The sequence below is a fragment of the Pteropus alecto genome, unplaced genomic scaffold (assembly GCF_000325575.1).
Source record: "Pteropus alecto unplaced genomic scaffold, ASM32557v1 scaffold94, whole genome shotgun sequence".
NCBI lineage: Eukaryota > Metazoa > Chordata > Mammalia > Chiroptera > Pteropodidae > Pteropus > Pteropus alecto.
The window spans coordinates 7,358,917-7,377,771 of NW_006437736.1; the positions used below are offsets into that span (position 1 = coordinate 7,358,917).

General features: G+C 39.3%; 1 protein-coding gene across 2 annotated transcripts in view; it reads left to right on the plus strand.

Annotated features, from left to right (window-relative positions):
* GNPTAB (N-acetylglucosamine-1-phosphate transferase subunits alpha and beta) overlaps positions 1-18,855 on the plus strand; it is a 58,932-nt gene that overhangs the window by 21,126 nt on the left and 18,951 nt on the right. For both annotated transcript variants that reach the window (XM_006914548.2, XM_025048722.1), the window contains exons 3-10: positions 1,190-1,309; positions 2,384-2,425; positions 4,457-4,662; positions 9,402-9,466; positions 9,734-9,868; positions 16,308-16,469; positions 16,858-17,037; positions 17,311-17,481. In XM_006914548.2, coding sequence (XP_006914610.1) covers positions 1,190-1,309; positions 2,384-2,425; positions 4,457-4,662; positions 9,402-9,466; positions 9,734-9,868; positions 16,308-16,469; positions 16,858-17,037; positions 17,311-17,481 — 1,081 coding nt within the window. The remainder of the gene's footprint in view (positions 1-1,189; positions 1,310-2,383; positions 2,426-4,456; positions 4,663-9,401; positions 9,467-9,733; positions 9,869-16,307; positions 16,470-16,857; positions 17,038-17,310; positions 17,482-18,855) is intronic.

Sequence of the window (18,855 nt, forward strand, 5' to 3'; positions counted from 1 at the left end):
CTGAGTCCCCGCGTCTAGAACACTGCCTCACACAGAGTGCCCATAAAATACTTATTTAGTGAATGAGTAAACTCTTCTCCCACATCTCACCTGCTTCTCTTAAGCTAGAAGTGGTTGTCACTTCTACTATTTATAATTTTCCTTCCATAATCGGAAAGATTTATTCACCAAACCACATTTATTTTCCCATGTGATAATTAACCCTGCACTGAGTGAGATGACTGCAGCCAAAAGCAAAGATGTGATCTTTTGGTTACACTTTGAAGCCCTTCCTACTGCCCTGTGCCTGGCCCGTGAGGAAGACCAAAGGAGGGAAAGCTTCGGTCCTTGGCCTAAAGAAAAAAACACAAACAAAAAACTGTACCATTTCTAGGAATAGACCCAACTTCAAACAGAACCATGCACAGTGTGTATGTGTTCTGTGTCACTGTGAGCTCCTGTGTCATGGATGGGTACGGAGCCCTGAAAGGTGGGTGGGATTTTGGTAAGTCGATGAAAGCGGTAAAACCTGAAAAAAAACACTAAGATTAGGCTCAGACAGGATACTTAATTAAAAGCCTGCTTGACCCCTTATTTTAAGGATAGCAAGGGAAAAATCAAGCAGGCTCGGGAAGTTCTGTGCTAATGTGTCATAGAAACCACTGACTCACTCAGCAAATACAGAGCTCCCATGTGCCAGGCACTCTTCTAATTTATTGGGTGCTTCAGGGAACAAACGGAAGTTTTCTGTCTTCTTAGAGCTTACATTCTAGGGGAGGAACACATAATTACCAGTACATAACAAGTTAATTATTGAATGTGTCAGGTGATAAGCGCTATGAAAAAAAAGAGCAGGACCAGGAGGATCAGGAGGGGTCGGACTTGGGGACAGCAGAGAACGGGAAGGCCGCCACATTAAATAGGGCTAGATCTTTGTTGTGGACTGCTTGCTAACTTTTTAAAAATAATTTTGTTTGAGCTTCCAATATTTTTTTCCATGTTTGGCTGCATTTGTAGCCCAGCCTCATTTTTACAAAGCTGAGAACTTATCAGTTTAAAGTGAGCTTCTAAGATCTCCACGGTCTTAAATGTGGTGGGATTACCTTTTCACTGTTTTTTTGCATAACCTCTAAGTTTAAACCGTGTTTTACGCTTATTCCCAAATATATTGGAAAAATGCGTCTGAGCTAGAGGACTTGCTTTACCCTAGGCTCTGTCTTCCCATGCCGATTGACGTGGTTTACACCTGGGTGAATGGCACAGATCTTGAACTACTGAAGGAACTACAGCAAGTCAGAGAACAGATGGAAGAGGAGCAGAAAGCAATGAGGTAAAACTGATACTTTAAAAAGCAGAACACAAAAAGCTCTACAGTACAGTTCAGAAGGATAAGGTGACATTCACAATGCTATCCAAACAAAAATCTGCACCTCAAACTCATGCCATTACAAGATCTTGGCAGCCATGCGTCTGACCCTTGTTTCTGGGTACCGAAAGAGGACTCGGCCACTTTGGCAAGATCCTGGCCTCACTTTGGTAGGTGGCCATTTTAGACCGTGGCACTCCAGTGATGCCTTCCTTGGTCTTGAGGGGCCTAAAGGTGGAGGAGCCTCCCAAGGAGCTCTAGGCTTCCAGCTCAGTCTGAGTCCCACATGTGATAGCTTCTAGAAGTAAGGTTTCATTATGCAAAATAGCTGTATAGTAAGATGGCTTATTCTCTTGAAAAATAAAACAGGCTGACAGACTGAAATTATTTTTTCCATTTGATAAAGGCAGTAAAAAGTATATTCCCTTTACTAAACCCTTTTAATATCAAATAGTACACTGTGGAACTAGAAACTTCAGTAAATTTTTTTCTTAATGTGGAATTTCGATCATTTTATTTACTTTATCTGAGAAAAGTACAATGGGCTTCTGGTGAGCCTTCAGAGCTAGGGTCCTGGCTGTGTAAACTTCCCCTCCGAATCCTTGGGAGTATTTGCAGAGAATTTCCCCGCTCACTTCTTTGTGACTGTTATGTTTGCCCCCCAGCCGTGGGTTGTTGGCCATGTTATTCTGCAACAAATGGTTTCCTTCCATGTTAGAGAATATAAGACCTTCCCTTTGTGAAAACGACCTTGACAGCCCGGTACCACGTTTCCCTAGTAAAACATAAAAGCTTATATTTTAAGTAAACTGACTTGGTTACTATGGGAGGTGCATGATAATATTTGTTGATCACATTTCATTGAAACATATAATTTATTATGCCCATTAAGCGTTATAAGCATTGTACTACTTCCTAACCGACTAGTTAGTTCCAGTGGAGTAACCAAGAAAATCAGTGTCGTAAGTCATCTCTTATTCATGTTTAGGGCCAGCACTAGTTCATGCATATGTAACGAAATATATTTGCTTTTATTAGAGAAATCCTTGGGAAGAACACAACAGAACCAACTAAGAAGAGGTAAGAAGTTTAATTTTCCTCTCAGGAATAAAAATTGAAGGATCGAAGCGAAACTTCTGGGTTCTCACTTGTTTTCATTGGAAACACAGTATTTTGTATTTACTCTGTTTCTCCTGTTCAATTCCTCTTTGGCTAGTTTTTGACCCCCAAATTAAGTGCATCCATTAGATGGGAAATTTTGCAGTGCCAAAGGCATAATTGATTGAGAACTCTGGTGGTTTGGGTTGTAGCTAACCAAAGCTTTATCATTTCTTGGAAGCGTTAGAAAGGTTTTTTTTCCTCTATCATTCCTATTAATCTGCCTTAGTGCACTGTTCTCTTGGTTCATTTAAACTCTTAACTTACACCCAGTGTTTTTATTTATAGAATTTATATCCATTATTTAATTATGTGTTCAATATGTATTTTCTTATATTTAAAAGCTGTCAAAGTTGTATGTCATATATTTGAAGACTTGGATTGGGAATTTAGCCCGATGGCAAGAATCAGATATACCTATCTTGATTCGAATCATTCCTGACTCTGATAGGTTCTTAAAACAAGACCGTTTCACTGAGAAGTGGAAGTCTCTTAACTACTACTTTCTCTACCTAACCATTAGACTTAAATTAGAAGAGTTCCTCATAGAAACGATCCTGAGGAATTTAGAGATTCAGAAGTACCTTTTGAATCATCTCTTTATGTTAATTATGTGTGATTATTGACATATACTACCATTAATTTTGTTACTTTTAAATGGCTTTTAAATTGATTAAAGTAATGGTGCAACGTTACAGAAGGGTTGAGAGGAAAGTGAAAAGAACAAACAGAATTATGGTCCTCATTCAACAACTATGATCATTTTATTATTCCTTTTTCATGCATGTTTTTATAGTTATAATCCATGTGCAATTTTGTATCCTATTCTGTTTTTAAAATTTTATATCAACATACACATTTCTTGGTTGATAAATTATCTTTATGCTTCTCACTTTTCAATTTTAATAGTAGTATAATAGTCCACAAAGTAGCTGTACTATAATTTACTAAATGTTGGGCACTTCTTGTATTTTCATTATTGTCAATACTTTGTCGTATTTTATTTGGATCTGTGACATTTTCTTTGTATGGGTTTGTTTGTTTTTCCTGTTTGTTTCTCTTCTCCTACTTGGACTAGATTCATGGAAGTAAACTACTGAGGAAGAAGCATTTGTATGTTTTTATACTATATGTATGTATTACCCAATTGCTTTTCCCAAGAGGAAATGGCAAACACCCATTAAGAGTGACACCAGCAGTTTTTGAGAATATGTTTACTGTACTTGCACTAACATTGATTCATCATTTATTGACGGTGTTAATTTAGTTAACAAAAGGTGACCCCTCATTGTTTTCTTTTGCAGTTATTTGATTATTAATGAGGTCGGTCCATTTTATATATTGTTCAGCCTGTCATAGCTCCCACTTTGTGAATTCTCTAGCCATGTTCTTTGCCCATTCATTTACTTAGATAATATTTTTATTCTAGGTATTATGTGTAGATCGAAATACTTCATAGAAAATCATCTTAGGATCTTGTCACATTTGCTTTTGTTTGCATCAGTGCGATGTCATATCCAATGTATTAAATTGCATTCTAATTAGAATTGGTAAATTGTATCTGGTATGATGAACCTCTGTCAACCAGAATTTATCTACTTCCTGATCAGCCTAATGGGCTTCACTGGAGTTATGATTAACCTTTAAAATGATAGTAATGAAATGCTTATTTACTTTTTGGTGCAACTTTGAGTTAGTAAATTTTGGAGGCAATCTTGTTAATAGAAATTTGGAAGCTCTTTAAATTTGTACTTGTTTAATAATTTTACATATCATACTTGCTAACTTACTAAATTTTTATATTCTTGAGATAAAATTTTTTGTTTATTAAAATATCATGATTTTTTATAGGATGTAGAAAACATCTGGAAAATTTAGTAGTACCAACAAGCTTCTTAGTGTTGATTAACTTTTCAAGAATGCAGTTGTGAGCGTATTGGTGTTTCTTTCCAGTGAGAAGCAGTTGGAATGTTTGCTGACACACTGCATTAAGGTGCCAATGCTTGTCCTGGACCCAGCCCTGCCGACCAACATCACACTGAAGGACCTGCCATCTCTTTATCCTTCTTTTCATTCTGCTAGCGACATATTCAATGTTGCAAAACCAAAAAACCCTTCTACTAATGTTTCAGTAGTTGTTTTCGACAGTACCAAGAATGGTAAGATCTTCTTGTGGGGTATTTGAAAATCATGTTATCATTGGATGTTTGAGTAACAAAATTATGAATGGAGCAGAAACGATTCAATTTTAAAGAAATTCAGTTTCAAAGAAATAAAAAGAGAAGCAAAGGAGCTGACATTGTATCTCAGCCCTAACCTCAGAGGTACATGTGTAATACACATGCTTTCCGTGCTTGAGTCAGGGCCTTAAACCTGGTACTCCCACATATACCTTGCTGTCTTGCTCTTATTTGTTCTGGAAGGTTTTAAAAAAATTTTTTTTTTAAACCATGTAACTCCTCACCAGTGTTATTTTCTGCAGTTTGGACAGAACATACCTGAAACATTGAAACATCTGGTTATACAGTTGATTTAGCCAAATAATAGAATTAAAATTGTAATTCCTTCCATAAAACCGCACCCTCATCCTGAGAGATCCCCTCCTCCGACTTGGCCCCTGAGCCGCGAGCCCCATGCCTGTACCTCCTTAGCCTCTGGTCTCTCATCGTTTCTCTGCACCAAACCTCTCTACTTGGAGGCTCTGTGTGTTTTAACATTTGTAATGTGGTACCTTCTGCTTAAATGTTTGACTCTTTTTTTCTTTTTACCTCCAACAACTAATAATTAACCTCATCCTATTACTTGCTTTTTTTTTTTTTTTTTTGGATGATTCATAGAGTCTTACCCTACTCACCTCATTTCTTTTTACACTAGACAATTCCTTCAATAGACTCCAGTCACAGACACCTAGCTGCTCTGTAAAGTTCTTCTCCAATCTGTCCAGCACATTACTGTAAAAATTGGAAAACCCTGTTTTATCAGTTCACAGATACAAACTCCTTTTCCTGGTGTTTAGGATTCCGCTCTAATTGCTTTGATTTTGCCCATTGATCCTCACATCCTTGCCCTCCTGGCATTCCCTCAGAGATGTCAGTGTTTTCACACATGTACGCTGCTGCCTCTCCTTTTCCTCTTTCTCTCCTAGCTCATCTCCTGTTCTTTCCCGACCCATCTCAAATTCTGTCTCCTGCATGAAGATCCTGGACTAGTACATTCACAATTATTGTATTTTTACTTTTCCAAATTCTTATAGTACTTGCGACTTAATTCACAACTTAGTTTTTGATTGCACAAGCAGTCTATAGGGTTCTCATCTAATTTCTTTATTGAGCAGAAGCTTCAGCCCTCAAGAGTTTGTATCCTGAGCAGTATCTACCATAGTACTCACTTCTTGGTTCTTAACAAATTATTTGTAATTTGAAAGTAAATCGTAACCTTTCCAAGTATAGATATCACCCCCTTCACACTATAGATCTGTCCTGGACTATTTAGTATAAATAACTTATGTTTTTCTATTTAAGTTATACTTTAAATATATAGGAGAAGTAAAGGGATAATCTTCGACAAGTTATAACAAGTTATCTGATATATTGTTTGGCTAAATTTAGCTTTATTTGTTAAATTAAGGTTTCCTTAAATTAAGGTACATTTCAAAAAAGTGACATGTTAATAATTATAACTTAGTTGTAACGACTATGGAGGGGATCTTGAGTATTCCTCTACTGATTTTATAACATAGCAAAGATGTAATAGATTGTAAATTTTAATATAAGTAAAATCTATCAAACTATAGTATTCTAAACATTGTTTTTGAATTCCCTCTTGGGTTTCCATTTGACAGTTCTACTTATCGTATTCATTCATATAGTGAAAATTATTGAGCCATGCTCTGAGTTGATTGTTGTTCTAGGTAACAGAGAAACAGCAGAGAACAACAATAAAAAAAACACACTCCTGCCTTCATGGAGCTTATATTTCTAGTGGGCCACAGACTCACTCTTTCTTATCTTCAGTTATCTAGATCAGGAATTGCCAACGCCTTTCTTAAAGGACCAGATAGTAAATACTTTAGGTTTTGTGGCCAAGAGGTAAAATGGCAGGTATTATGTAGGTTTTTATAAAAGAATTTAACATTTAACCTTTTTAAAATGTAAAAACTTTTTTTAGCCTGGGATCATACAGAAACAGGCAGCGGCTAGAATTTGGCCATGGACTGCCAACCCTTGATTTAGATTAAAAATTTGTAGCCATACCTGATGTTTCATTTATCTCATTTAACCTCTCTCTAGTTCATCATCAAGATCTGTTGACTTTTTTTTTCCTTCTGCCCCTCTTCTGATTAGACTACCACTACACTTACCTTAGACTCCACCGATTGGACAGTACTTCAACAGTCACACAAGCCAGCCCTGTGGCCCTGACCTGGGTCTCCTCAGCAAAGCAGGTTTTCCAGTCAGGCTTATCCCTTTTGATGTACAGGAAATGAATTTCCTCCCATGACAATTCATTTTACCTCTGGACTGCATCGACCTTTACAATTTCAAAATGTTTCCTTACAGCTTTCTCACATTGGTTAAATCTGTACCCCTTGGGATCCTACAGAACTAATGTAATCCCTTTTCCACATGAGATTTCTTTTCATTCCTGTTCTTTTAGCTGTGTCCTAGGAGTTTGTCTGCCTGCATCCTAGTTTGCACTTTTCAAAAGGAACTTTAGTTTCCATTATTTTTAAAGTGTGTCAGCTGGAATTGATCATTCTATTTCAGTGTGGTTCAGTCTGCAAATTGACTATTCATTCAGCAAGTATTTAAAGTATATACTAGGTGCCAGGTACTGTTCTCAGTGCTGAAGATGGAAAAAAAAAATCTCTGCCCTCATTGAGTTTATATCTTGGCAGAAGGAGACAGACAATAAATATACAAGTAAATCATACAGTTTGTAGAAGATAAATGCTATAGAGAAAAATTGGGCAGGGGAAATTGGATGATAGGTGTAGGCTCACTGAGAAGGTGATTTTTGAGCAAAAACTTGAAGAAGGCGAGAGAGCCAGCAACATGGATATACGGGGAAGGAGTGAATCACATAGTGGAAGAGCCGGTGCAGAGGTTTGGAGGCAGGAGTGTGTCTGCCATGTTTGAAGAAGAGCAGGGAGGCCTGTGTGGCTGGAAGAGAAGGAACGAGAGAGGAGATAAGAGATGAGCCTGGAGAAGTAACGGGACCAAATGATGTAGACCCTGGTGGCCATGACAAGGACTTTTGGCTTTAACTTGGAGTGTGATAAGGAATCGTTGGAGGATTTTGAGTAGGGTGGTAATGTGATTTGACTTTTGTTCCAAAAGGATCATTCTGGCTGTGTGGTGGGAATAGACTGAGGAGGGGCAAAAGGTGTAATAATTCGGGCAAGAGGGAAGGCGGCTTGGATCAGAGTGGGGGCGAGAAGTGGTTGGATTCTGGACATTCCGGAGGTCAACCCAACAGGGTTTCCTGACATGTCAGTGTCGAGGAGGATCACCTTTCTTGTTCTGAGTACTCTGCTGCTGTTTAAAAGCACAAAACAGTGATCGGTATGGCCACAGCACATTGGCTCATCATGCCGAACTCAGTGTTGACTAAAACTCTTAAGTCTTTTAAAAAAAACTTATACGTGCTAATGTTCACATACCTCTTTTAATTATGCTTATGTGATTGGTATTTTGTGCCAAGTTAAAGATCTTAACCTTAGTTTGTAGAAGATTTTATTTTGTTAGATTTGACTATTGCTCTAAATAGTAAAAACTTTGGAGAACCCTTAGTCTGTTGCCCAGGATAGTAGCTTCTCTGTCAGCTTCATGTAAACCCACGCATTTCACAAGTATGCCTTCTGTATCTTCCAATATCTCGATGGTTTGTTGAACAAGATAGAACCTATGGCAGACCTTTAAAACCTTTCTCTAGGTTGATTCTGGCTTTATAATTTCACACTCTTCGGTTAGAATTGGTTATAACCCACCAAACGTGAGATCTAGCCTGTATATCTCCATTATGTCCATAAAGGTGACGTGAGATGTTATTAGCTACCTTGCTGAGATTATAGTATATAGTACAAATACATATAGTGCATCTATTAGAATTCTCCAACCTATCATTGTAGAACCCACCATATTGTGGGGAGAGAGAGGCAGATAGAGACAGAGATAGGAATGTACCTGATAAATTTATTCATAATGAACTCACACCCTTAGAATTCAGTGCTTCCTTTAAAGATAAACAGTGTATTATGAAGGCATTCTTTTCTCCAGTGCTCACCAACTATATTTTTATGGTACATTTGAGACTCTTACCCAGGACTGATATCCATCTTGCCAGGCTGTAATTTGCAGAAGCTGCTTTCCATGCCCATTTTGAAGATCAGAATTACAGCCCTCTGAACCTCCCTTCTCTTTCCCATGATCCCCAAATGTCCGCAGCAAGTTTGCTGATCCAATTTGTCCCCATCTCTTTAGAAGTCGCTCCCAGTTGGTCTGTGTCATCACTCCTCATCCCCCAACTTAATCAGCGCTATCCAGCATTACCTGAATTCATTGTGACTCATAAAGAACCCTAGGATCTACAGTGGCTCCCTGCTGTTAATCTAAAAGCCACTGGCCTGGCTTTTAAGAGCCCCTTTCTGTTAGCTCCTACATCTGTGATTTCTGTCAATTTATCATTTCCTCATCTCTGCTGCCTACGTGAATCTCCTTGGTATTGCAAAATTTAACATTGATTTTACATTGTTTTATATTGGCCCTTTTTTTTTTTTTTTGAGACCATTCGTTATACTATTTTAACAATTCTCAAAATGCTTTGTATAGTGATCTGCCAGACATCATAGTTAAGTATTTATTAAAAATATGCTTGTTTATTCTATTTTTTATTGTAGTTGAAGATGCCCATGGTGCAGTGTTTAAAGGAAACAGCAAACAGACCATTTGGAGGGGCTATTTGGTATGTTATTTTAAATTAAGTGTATTTTTGGAGTGGACTAGAATAAAAGTAAGAGTAATAAAGCTGTTTTACTTCAAGAGGCTTTTTAGTGTTTACTTTTTCTCTAAGGCTAGCTTTCTAGTATTAATGAATATTGATTTAAGTAATCTTAACATTCTATTCTGAAGCTTATATGATACAATAGATCTTTACTAGTTTTCTCAGCTGTAAGTTTTCACCAGCCTTATGATGTGGAAAGTGAGTTGTGTTTTTCTCCTCTCATTTTAGACAACAGATAAAGAAGTCCCTGGGCTAGTGCTAATGCAAGATTTGGCTTTCTTGAGTGGGTTTCCACCAACATTCAAGGAAACAAATCAACTAAAAACCAAATTGCCAGAAAATCTTTCTTCTAAAGTAAAACTGGTAAGAACACAGAATATAGAGCCACCAGTATGGCGCATCTCGTTTAATTCATGACTCTTCTCCTGTGGTCCATTTCGTTCATAGTGTAGCTGACAATCGTAAGCAAAAAGCGTCTCTATTCTGCCACAATATGTTGTCGTGAAGAAGGCACTTTATTCTTAGAAAATCCTCGTTCCTTACTATTAATTTGGGGAAAATTCTAAGAGTCTCATTTGCTTTGTTGATTTCCCAAATAGAAGCAGATCATTTGTTCAACAAGTGAGCTTCTGCTCTGTGTCAGGTGCTGTTATATCTGCTGCGAATATAGCAGTGGACAAAAAAGACAAAAGCCCTGATGGAAGCGGAAGTCTGGAAGGTGGAGATGGGGGAAACCGTACACGCAGTAGGATTCCAACCTGTGTGTCTATCGAGAGCTTTCACCCAAAGGGACTATGCTTCAGATGTTTGGAACATTTGGTAATGTGAAATCTTCATTCATTAATAGCTAGTCGAGCCATTATCGTATTTAGGATTTATACTTATTAACTCTTCACGCTTGGCCAGTCATGCCATTTGTTAGGGTTGACTTTGGAGGCTGCTGTGTGACATGCCTTTTCCATAACATCTTTTGCTTTCAGAGCCACTTGCTTGATTGATTCAGGGTGCAGTCCACGTGGGTGTACTTCCTTTTTGACCCTATGTCAGGATGCCTGCTGTCTGTCAGAAACATTCCAGATTGTAAAATGTGGCTGTCTTTTCTCTTAAAAGGGAAGACATAAAGTTCTTGGTTCAGAGATTTGTTAGGCTCTCATTTTCTTGATTTTACAAAGAAATGTTCTTTGAATTCTGCTGCTATATTTAGCTTGACTGATTCTTACTTCCTGCCCCTGTTGATGTCATTGAGTAATCTGCAGGTGGAAGGATGGAGATGGAGATAGTGGTGGGGGAGAGCTGTGATTAGGCAGTTCTTGTTTATTTCCTGCCTTCACCATGTTTTTTTATGTTTTTTTTTCTTTTTTTCATATTTTCCTCCACAACTTCCTTTATGGTACCTGGAAATATGGAATATCATAGTACCCAGCTAGAATAGGACTGAATTATTTCTTAATCTGCAGTTATTTTTTTTAAATAGACATTATATTCCTCCTTCCCCTGAGTTATTTTTCATCCCGATTTGGGCAGATAAAACTGCGCCCTACGCTAACCAGGCAAATGGCTCTGAAAACGATAGATGTTAAGGAAAAGGCATGTCACATGGCAGCCTCCAAAGTCAACTTTTAACAAGTGGCATGACTGGCCAAGAGTGAAGAGTGTTAATAAGTATAAATCCTAAATATGTTAATGGCTCAACTAGCTATTAATGAATGAAGGTTTCATTCATTATCGAATGTTCCAAATATCTGATTTCAGCCAAGGTTTATTTGGCTCCTTGGCTTCTTAGCTATTAGTTCTAGATTTAAAGACTCATGTATATCTGTACTTTTTACTGTCAGCTCAAATTCCTTATGCAGAAAGAATGACATTCTTGATTCTATTCATGTAATTTCAACTATATTACATTTTTAAAGGGAGGAGGTTCATGACACTTCTCTGTTCTCCACTCACCTTTGACTAGCCCACGTCTCTTTGCCTGCTGCCTCACCAGTGCATCTGCTAGTGGATGGTGGTGTGCTGTCAAAGGACAAGTAGTGGTCAACCTGTCAGTGAACTATTTTGGGGTGGTGTGGGGTGGTGTGTGCAGGTAGAGGTAGGGCGGGTTGGTAACCCAAGTTGGACAAGGAGTACCAGCAGGTTCTATGCATGTTGATACATACACACTTTCACCCACCGTTCATTCACCCAGTTGGAGACTAATTGGGATTCCCAGACTTGTCTTTGTGGAGGCCAGCACCTCTTCACAGGTTCAAGCTAATTATCCATAACATTCATGTCTGGTCATTTTCATGATGTCAATACCTGTGATCAACTTAAGGGATTAGGACTTTTTGGAGGCTAGGGAGAAAATGAGAAAGAGGAAGAATAGAAAGACTATGTCAGCATTCGAGTCCAATTCTTCAAGTGACCTACTTAGGTTCTACTTCCTGGTTTTATTATGAGGACCCCGAGAATGAAGTTTTCTATCATTGGGTTCCCAATCCATTTAGTGGCATTTATTAAATGCCTGCTGTGTTCCAGGGAGTATGCTGAGGATAAAAGTGAATAAATGCACTTAAATAATTTTTGGGCGTGATTAATTCCAAATAAGTGTTCATGCAGCATGCTGCAAATACACCTTGGCTGTAAGTGTACTGGAGGCAAGGAAGGCAGCCTTTGCAGAATAGGAAGCATTTTAGATAGGCTCTGAACAGAGCAGCCATTCTCAGTAGAGAAGGGAGTAGGAAAGACCATTCTAAGAAGAGGACACAGTCTGAGCAAAGGACCAGAGGCTTATAAGTTAATGATATTTGCAGAGAACCAGGATGACTGTTCCTGGAGGCCAGAGCCCAGAAAAGGATTTTGCAGGTGCTGAGATTGGGAAGGTAGCTTGAGGCCAGACGGAGAAAGATCTCCAGGTAAAGAGCCTGGAGGCAGGGAGCATCTTTAGGAGGAGGAAGACCCCTTTCTAAGGAACATAGTAGGGGAAGGTGTAGCAGGTAACCAGATTAGACAGGATGAGGCTGGAGGTAGGAAAACCAGTTCAGCCACTGCTGCCATAGCCCAGCAAAACATTCGGGTTCAGCAAGTGCCTTGTCTGTGGTGCCAGTGATAAAAATGGTTCCAAAAACATCTGAGAGAAACTCTCAACATGACCCAGTGACTCATTTAACTATTGGGGGAGAGGGAAGGAAAAATGAAAGGGGAAGTGGATATTTCTAGAGAAGATAGAAGTGACGGCATTAACCAAACTCAAGAGCCTCACTGGGAGAAGCAAGCTCTTTGGAGAAGGAAACTCAGAGCTCAGTTTGGAGTGTGTTACGTTAGAGGTGCTTTGTGGCATGTGCGAGGAAAAGAGCCGTTAGGCAGTGGACTTCAGGACATGAATGGTTGAACCATTTTGCTCTCCCAGGCTCCCCCAGGAGGCCTTTGCCAAGACCTGTGACCTCCTAGCCACTAAAGCTCGGTTCTGTCCCATAGACCCCTCAATGGGCTGTGAGTCTCAGGAGAGGTACTGCGTAGTGATTATTTTGGGGCCTTGCACTTAGGAGGACACTCAAGAAAGGCTTGTTGAAGGAATGAGCAAGAAGAAAGGCTGCGACTAAACACACCTGCCACGTACAATGTCTTGGAATGTAAAGGGAAACGTTTCGCAGTCATTATCCACAGAGGTCAGCTTCAGGTTTGGTACCATGGATGTGTTCATACAGCTTTACTTCGCCTTTATTCTGTTTAGAGCAAAACCGGAATTTCCAAGCCCATCCCCAACCCTCCCCAGGAAAGGTGGAACTTGACAGTTGTTTCATTTGCAAGATAATAGATTTAAGTTCATAAAAACTTTTCTGTGGACTACAGTCTTATAAATCAAACAGTCTTTTCTATTAAAGACCTTCAGTTTGAGATACCTTGAGGTGAGTCCTTTTATGATCTGATTAATTACCACTAACTTATCTGTAGATGGACACAGAATTCACCTTTTGAGAAATTAGATTGTCCATTAGTCTTCATTTTCAGCTCAAGCTAAATCATTCTGTGTTTTTAGACATTTTCATTCATGGTGGGGTTTTTTTGTTTGTTTTTTAGCCCCCGCCCCCCTTCTTTAACATATGTTAGAGCAGGCGGAAAGTCTTCCCAGAGCTCTCAAGTGTATTCTCACATTTGGTTTAATTAAATGATAGTGGTTGCCGAGTGGGTGTGCAAAACAAGTGGAGGACATGGATTTGTCCTCAAGCTATTTATAATCTTGGAAGCAGTATTTTTTTTCATATTAAGTATTCACATAGTGAAACAAGATAGTATAAGATTGGATATGTAGTGGTACAGACTTTTAGTTGTTACATGAAGATAGGAAAGGTCTGTGGATCAGAGACACAGGGGAAGTTTTCAGAGAGAGGGGCTGCATGGGATCCTTGACGGCTGACCCAGGTTATTTGTTTCAGCAAGAAGGACCATGTGGGCAGGGTGGGAACAGCATATTGTGCTGTCTGGACTCTTGGCCCCCTCAAACCTCTGTTCAGGGTATGTGCAAGATCACAGCAAATTGTAGTAATATTGCATTAATGCCCTTTCTTTCGTGACTTCCCTAAAACTATCTTATGCATGTTCTCTTTTAAAGCATGGCACCCTTTCTTTTGGTTTTATTCCTAAAATAAAACACTTCAGTAGATTAAACAGGCAACTCTGGAACTGATTTAACTTTTAGAAACCTACCAGGACATAATAAGAACTAGTAGGTTTGAGTTGTTGAATCGCTAGAAGGAACTAATTTGTTCTTCAGTTTTATTAGCTGGCATGTTTTTTCCCTTACCTTATACTAACATATATGGGTGTTATCAATCATGTTATTCCAGGTAATGCTACAGTGACAAACATCCTGAAGTGTAAATGGCTTAAAAATAGCAAAGCTTTATTTCTCAGTCATGCTACATGTCCCTTGTGGGTCTGCGGGGGGTAGGTGTCGAGAAGTTCTTTCTTTGAAAAATGTATCATTTAAAGAATTTAGATAAATTTATAATTTCAAATAAGAAGCTATATGAGGAAGCAGTTGCCCGCAGCTGCCCACAGTTGCCAAGCTAAGAACCTCAGCCTTTGGCACTTATTACCACCACTTTTCCTTAACCACCTCCTGGCTCTCTTCCGGCAATGTAAGGTTTCCAGGATTGGGGTGCCATCTAGTGGCTAGCACAGGATACTTCCTCCCCACCTTTTTCACCACTCAAAACTTGGTTGATAACAGTGGCAGAAAATCATTTCATACATATAAATATTCCCTTATGCCATTTACTTTTCATCTCTCTTCCAATCATTGTATAGTTACCTTTGGAAAATGTCTGTGAAATTTTGAAATAGTTTTCCAGAATAAAAGGAGTTTGGAAGGAGAGATTAAGCATAAGGGTATTTTCCTGATAAATTTTAAATTAAATTAGATTAATAAGTGCTGTATTCTAGGATAGTGATTTTTAGCACTCCAGGGATCCCTACAGCTACTGTGGGAGCCACTGTGGGAGGCAGAGAAGGGGCAGAGGAGGCTGGGGGTGGGTAGTGAGAGACTCTGTAGGCACCCAGATAGAAGAATATTAGCCCTGCATGTCTGCCTCCCGTCCGCCCCCCACACCTAGGCAGGATGGTGACCACAGTGAGAGCTGACCTTCAGTCAGTGCTTAGGATATGCCAGGCGCTGCCAACGTGAAAGAACGTAATCAGTCAGGAAGACAGCACACACACGAGCATGTGCACACACACACCCACACACAACTTGTGGTAAGAGTTAGTGGCCTACGTAATAAAAAGGGAGAAAGATAGAAATTCTAACTAACCTCTAGTTTTTTGGCCTACCTAAACTCAGGAACCTTTGAAAGATGAGCTAAGTATAGTCATGTTGCAAATACAAGAGCTCAGAATGAGCCCATATGATTTGTGTTTGCTTCTGTTTTATACATTGAGAAAGAAGGCCCTGGGCTCTGTTAGAAGAGCCAATTCAACAAAAGGATTTTGCTGTCCTAGATTAGTGGTTTTCAATTCACTCCTGCCTTTTTCAGTTCTGAAAGGCCTTTTTCATAGGAAATTGTATGATACAAGGTTAGAACATAAACAAATCAAGGGTGGTTTGGACTCATAGAGGTAGGGAAGGCTGCTTGTAAAATGTGTTGATGCTCATCATAATGGTTCCTCTTAGATTTACAGTTGCTACAAAAGCTTTGCTCCCAAAGGTGCTTTTCCTATGGAAGCACTTCCGGCAGCCCTGCCAAAGACCCTCCGAGGTGTGCGGCACGTTCGGACCCCTCACCAGCAGACCTACTCTCCACCAATTCCAATTCCGGTGAAGTTACACTGCAGGGCTTTCCCCCAGTGTAAGCAGATTGGCAATATTCTAGAACAAAGGTCACAAACTGGGGAACAGATGTATCTTGTTCAAATGTATGACAATTAAAAATATTTGAGTCCACTTTGAAAATTGGGGGATTTCATGTAAGACTCGGGGATTCTGGCCTCTCAGGAGATCCACTGGGTGGCACTGAGTAGTGGCTGTGGCTTTCAGGTGGGGCCTGAGATGTCCCATTTGCCACAGCCCCTACCACTCTCTCTTGTTTTTAATATCTGGTCTGTTCCATTTATTTGGGAAAAGTGTCTGGCCTGTTTAGGTTTTCTCTTTTTGGTGATAATTGGCTTGCTGTTTCATATATATGTGAAACTTTTAATATTTAAACATATTTAGATGTATACTGTGTATAATATGTATTTAAAGTTTAAAGATCAAACTGAGAATTTAAAGGTGTCTCTTCTTTAGGGCTCAGTTTTTCCAGGCAACCCTCTTATCATTTTACAGTTGCAGTTGTACTCAGAGGCCAGTGTAGCACTTCTGAAATTGAATAACCCGAAAGATTTCCAAGAACTGAATAAGCAGACTAAGAAGAACATGACCATTGATGGAAAAGAACTGACCATAAGTCCTGCGTATTTATTATGGGATCTGAGTGCCATCAGCCAGGTAAGGGATGCAGAGATGCTTTTAAAACCTGAATCAAGGGTTTAGATTGTTGAAAATGTATAAATCACTATATTAGAAGAAAGAAGACTTGAGTTGATTGAAACTTTTCTAATTTTCCAGTCACTGCCATTGGTTAATATTACTTGAAATGATCTAAAAACAGATGCAAGAACCTTTTCTAAAAAGTGTGTTAAAGAAATGCTGTATATTTGTGATGTTGTTGTTTTAACTGTGCTGAATTTTTTGCAGTTTTTATAATGTTTAAAAGTAAGACTGGGTCTTTAGAAGTCTGTCAGAGCACCCTGAGAACAGGGCAGGGGTAGAGACAGCAGGAGGAGGTGTGACCTGGAGTATTTTTACACTGTCATGTACCAAATGTTTTTCTCAGTCTAAGCAGGATGAAGATGTTTCTGCCAGCCGTTTCGAAGATAATGAAGAACTGAGATACTCACTGCGATCGATTGAGAGGCATGCGCCCTGGGTTCGGAATATTTTCATCGTCACCAACGGGCAGATTCCATCCTGGCTAAACCTTGATAATCCTCGAGTGACAATAGTGACACACCAGGTATGTGACTTTCCATATATCACAAGGCTGTAGTTTCTTTTGTCTTTTACTGTTCTTTTACTTTTTTCTAATTTCATTTCCCTCACCCTGTCGCCTCCATTTCCACCTTCCCTTTATCCAGTCAGCCAACCCTCCCTCCCTCTCTCCCTCCCTCCCTCCCTCCCTCCTTCCCTCCTTCCCTCCTTTCTTTTCTCCCTCTCTCCCTTCCTAAAACAAAAAAGAAACAAACTCTCACCACCCTCTTTCTCTCTCTCTTTTTTTTTCCATTAAAAGGATGTTTTTCGAAATTTGAGCCACTTGCCTACCTTTAGTTCACCAGCTATTGAAAGTCACATTCATCGCATTGAAGGGCTATCCCAGAAGTTTATTTACCTGAATGACGATGTCATGTTTGGGAAGGATGTCTGGCCAGATGATTTTTACAGTCACTCCAAAGGTCAGAAGGTAAATACCTAAGAGGAAGGGATGTCTAGCTTGGAAGTCACTTAGAAGTTATAAACAGGAACATTAGGAATCAGTGTATATACTACTATGTTCAGATTTGATCAAATAAGCATTTTGAGCACTAAGCTCAGGAGAGTTAACAATTTGAGAGAAAGAAAACTACTTCCTAGTAGTTTATCACTTCCCTACATTCTCAGGCACCCAGAACCCACTCTGTCTCCTTAACCCTCTAAATTTTCTACAACAGCAGAAAAGGCAAAATCACTATGAAACACAAAATTATGGTTACATTGTCAGCAAAGTAACCAAGAGAGAAAATTAACCCATGTTTTTGCTTAAATACATGGATGAAATTTCATTGAAGGCAGTAGGTCTCACTCTGGCTTTGAGAGGCAGGATGGAGAAGTGTTACGCGTGCAGACCCAAGAGCCAACTGTTTAAAACAGTTCTGGGCAATGACCTGACATCTGCGTTTCCTGTCTGCATAGTGGGGAAAATAGGAATCCCTATATAACTTTGTCAGAGGATTCATTGATAAGCTGGAGACTTAATCATCATAAGCTTGTAAGCGATCGAACTCTGCAACCATAAGTTCCAAATGCACAAAGCCACTTCCTCTGTTGCTGTTTATGCTACTGCGGAGTGGTCATTGTCTTGTTCCCCTGCTCAGTGGCTTCCCCTGTGTTAGATTGTAGGGCTGCAAAGTTGAGCTGTGGCTTGAGAGGGGAGACAAACGAAATCAGTGACTGTACAGTGATTTCATGCTGGCAGGTACACCCTGGGTGCTAAGGAGTTGGGAGCATAAGAGGTTGAAATCAGACAGGAATAGGGAAAAATTCCCACCTGGATTGAAATGAAGAACTTAGAAGAATAAGTAGGAGTTGATGAGATTACAAACAGATGGAATGTGTAGCAGGCATGGAGATATTAAAAGGGTAGCATTTTTTTTTTAATGATTTTAACTTAAAAAGTAACCATGTACCATATCACTCATTTTGAAAGTAGATGAGTTCACAACTCAGATTATTTAGCTGATTAGTTTATCACATAACCTTATGATTAGAAAGATGTTTATCTGCTGCTTTTCTCAGTCTCGAGACAGATTATACGTTAATACACTCAGCAGTGAATGACACTTGTTCCTGAAAAGCAGTGACTTGTGTGATATACTTTACACCTGCTTTGGCATGTATTTGTACTCATGTTAAAGTCTGACACGTTGCCATTTTATTTCAAAATATAAGACCATGTTGTGAGAAACTAATTCACGAGTTGAGTCCTTACCTGCTTTTCTCGGGTAGTAGAACAGAATAACTGTGCTCAGTAAGAATTGTCAAAAGAACAGAACTTAGAAAATGACTACTGGTTCAGGCA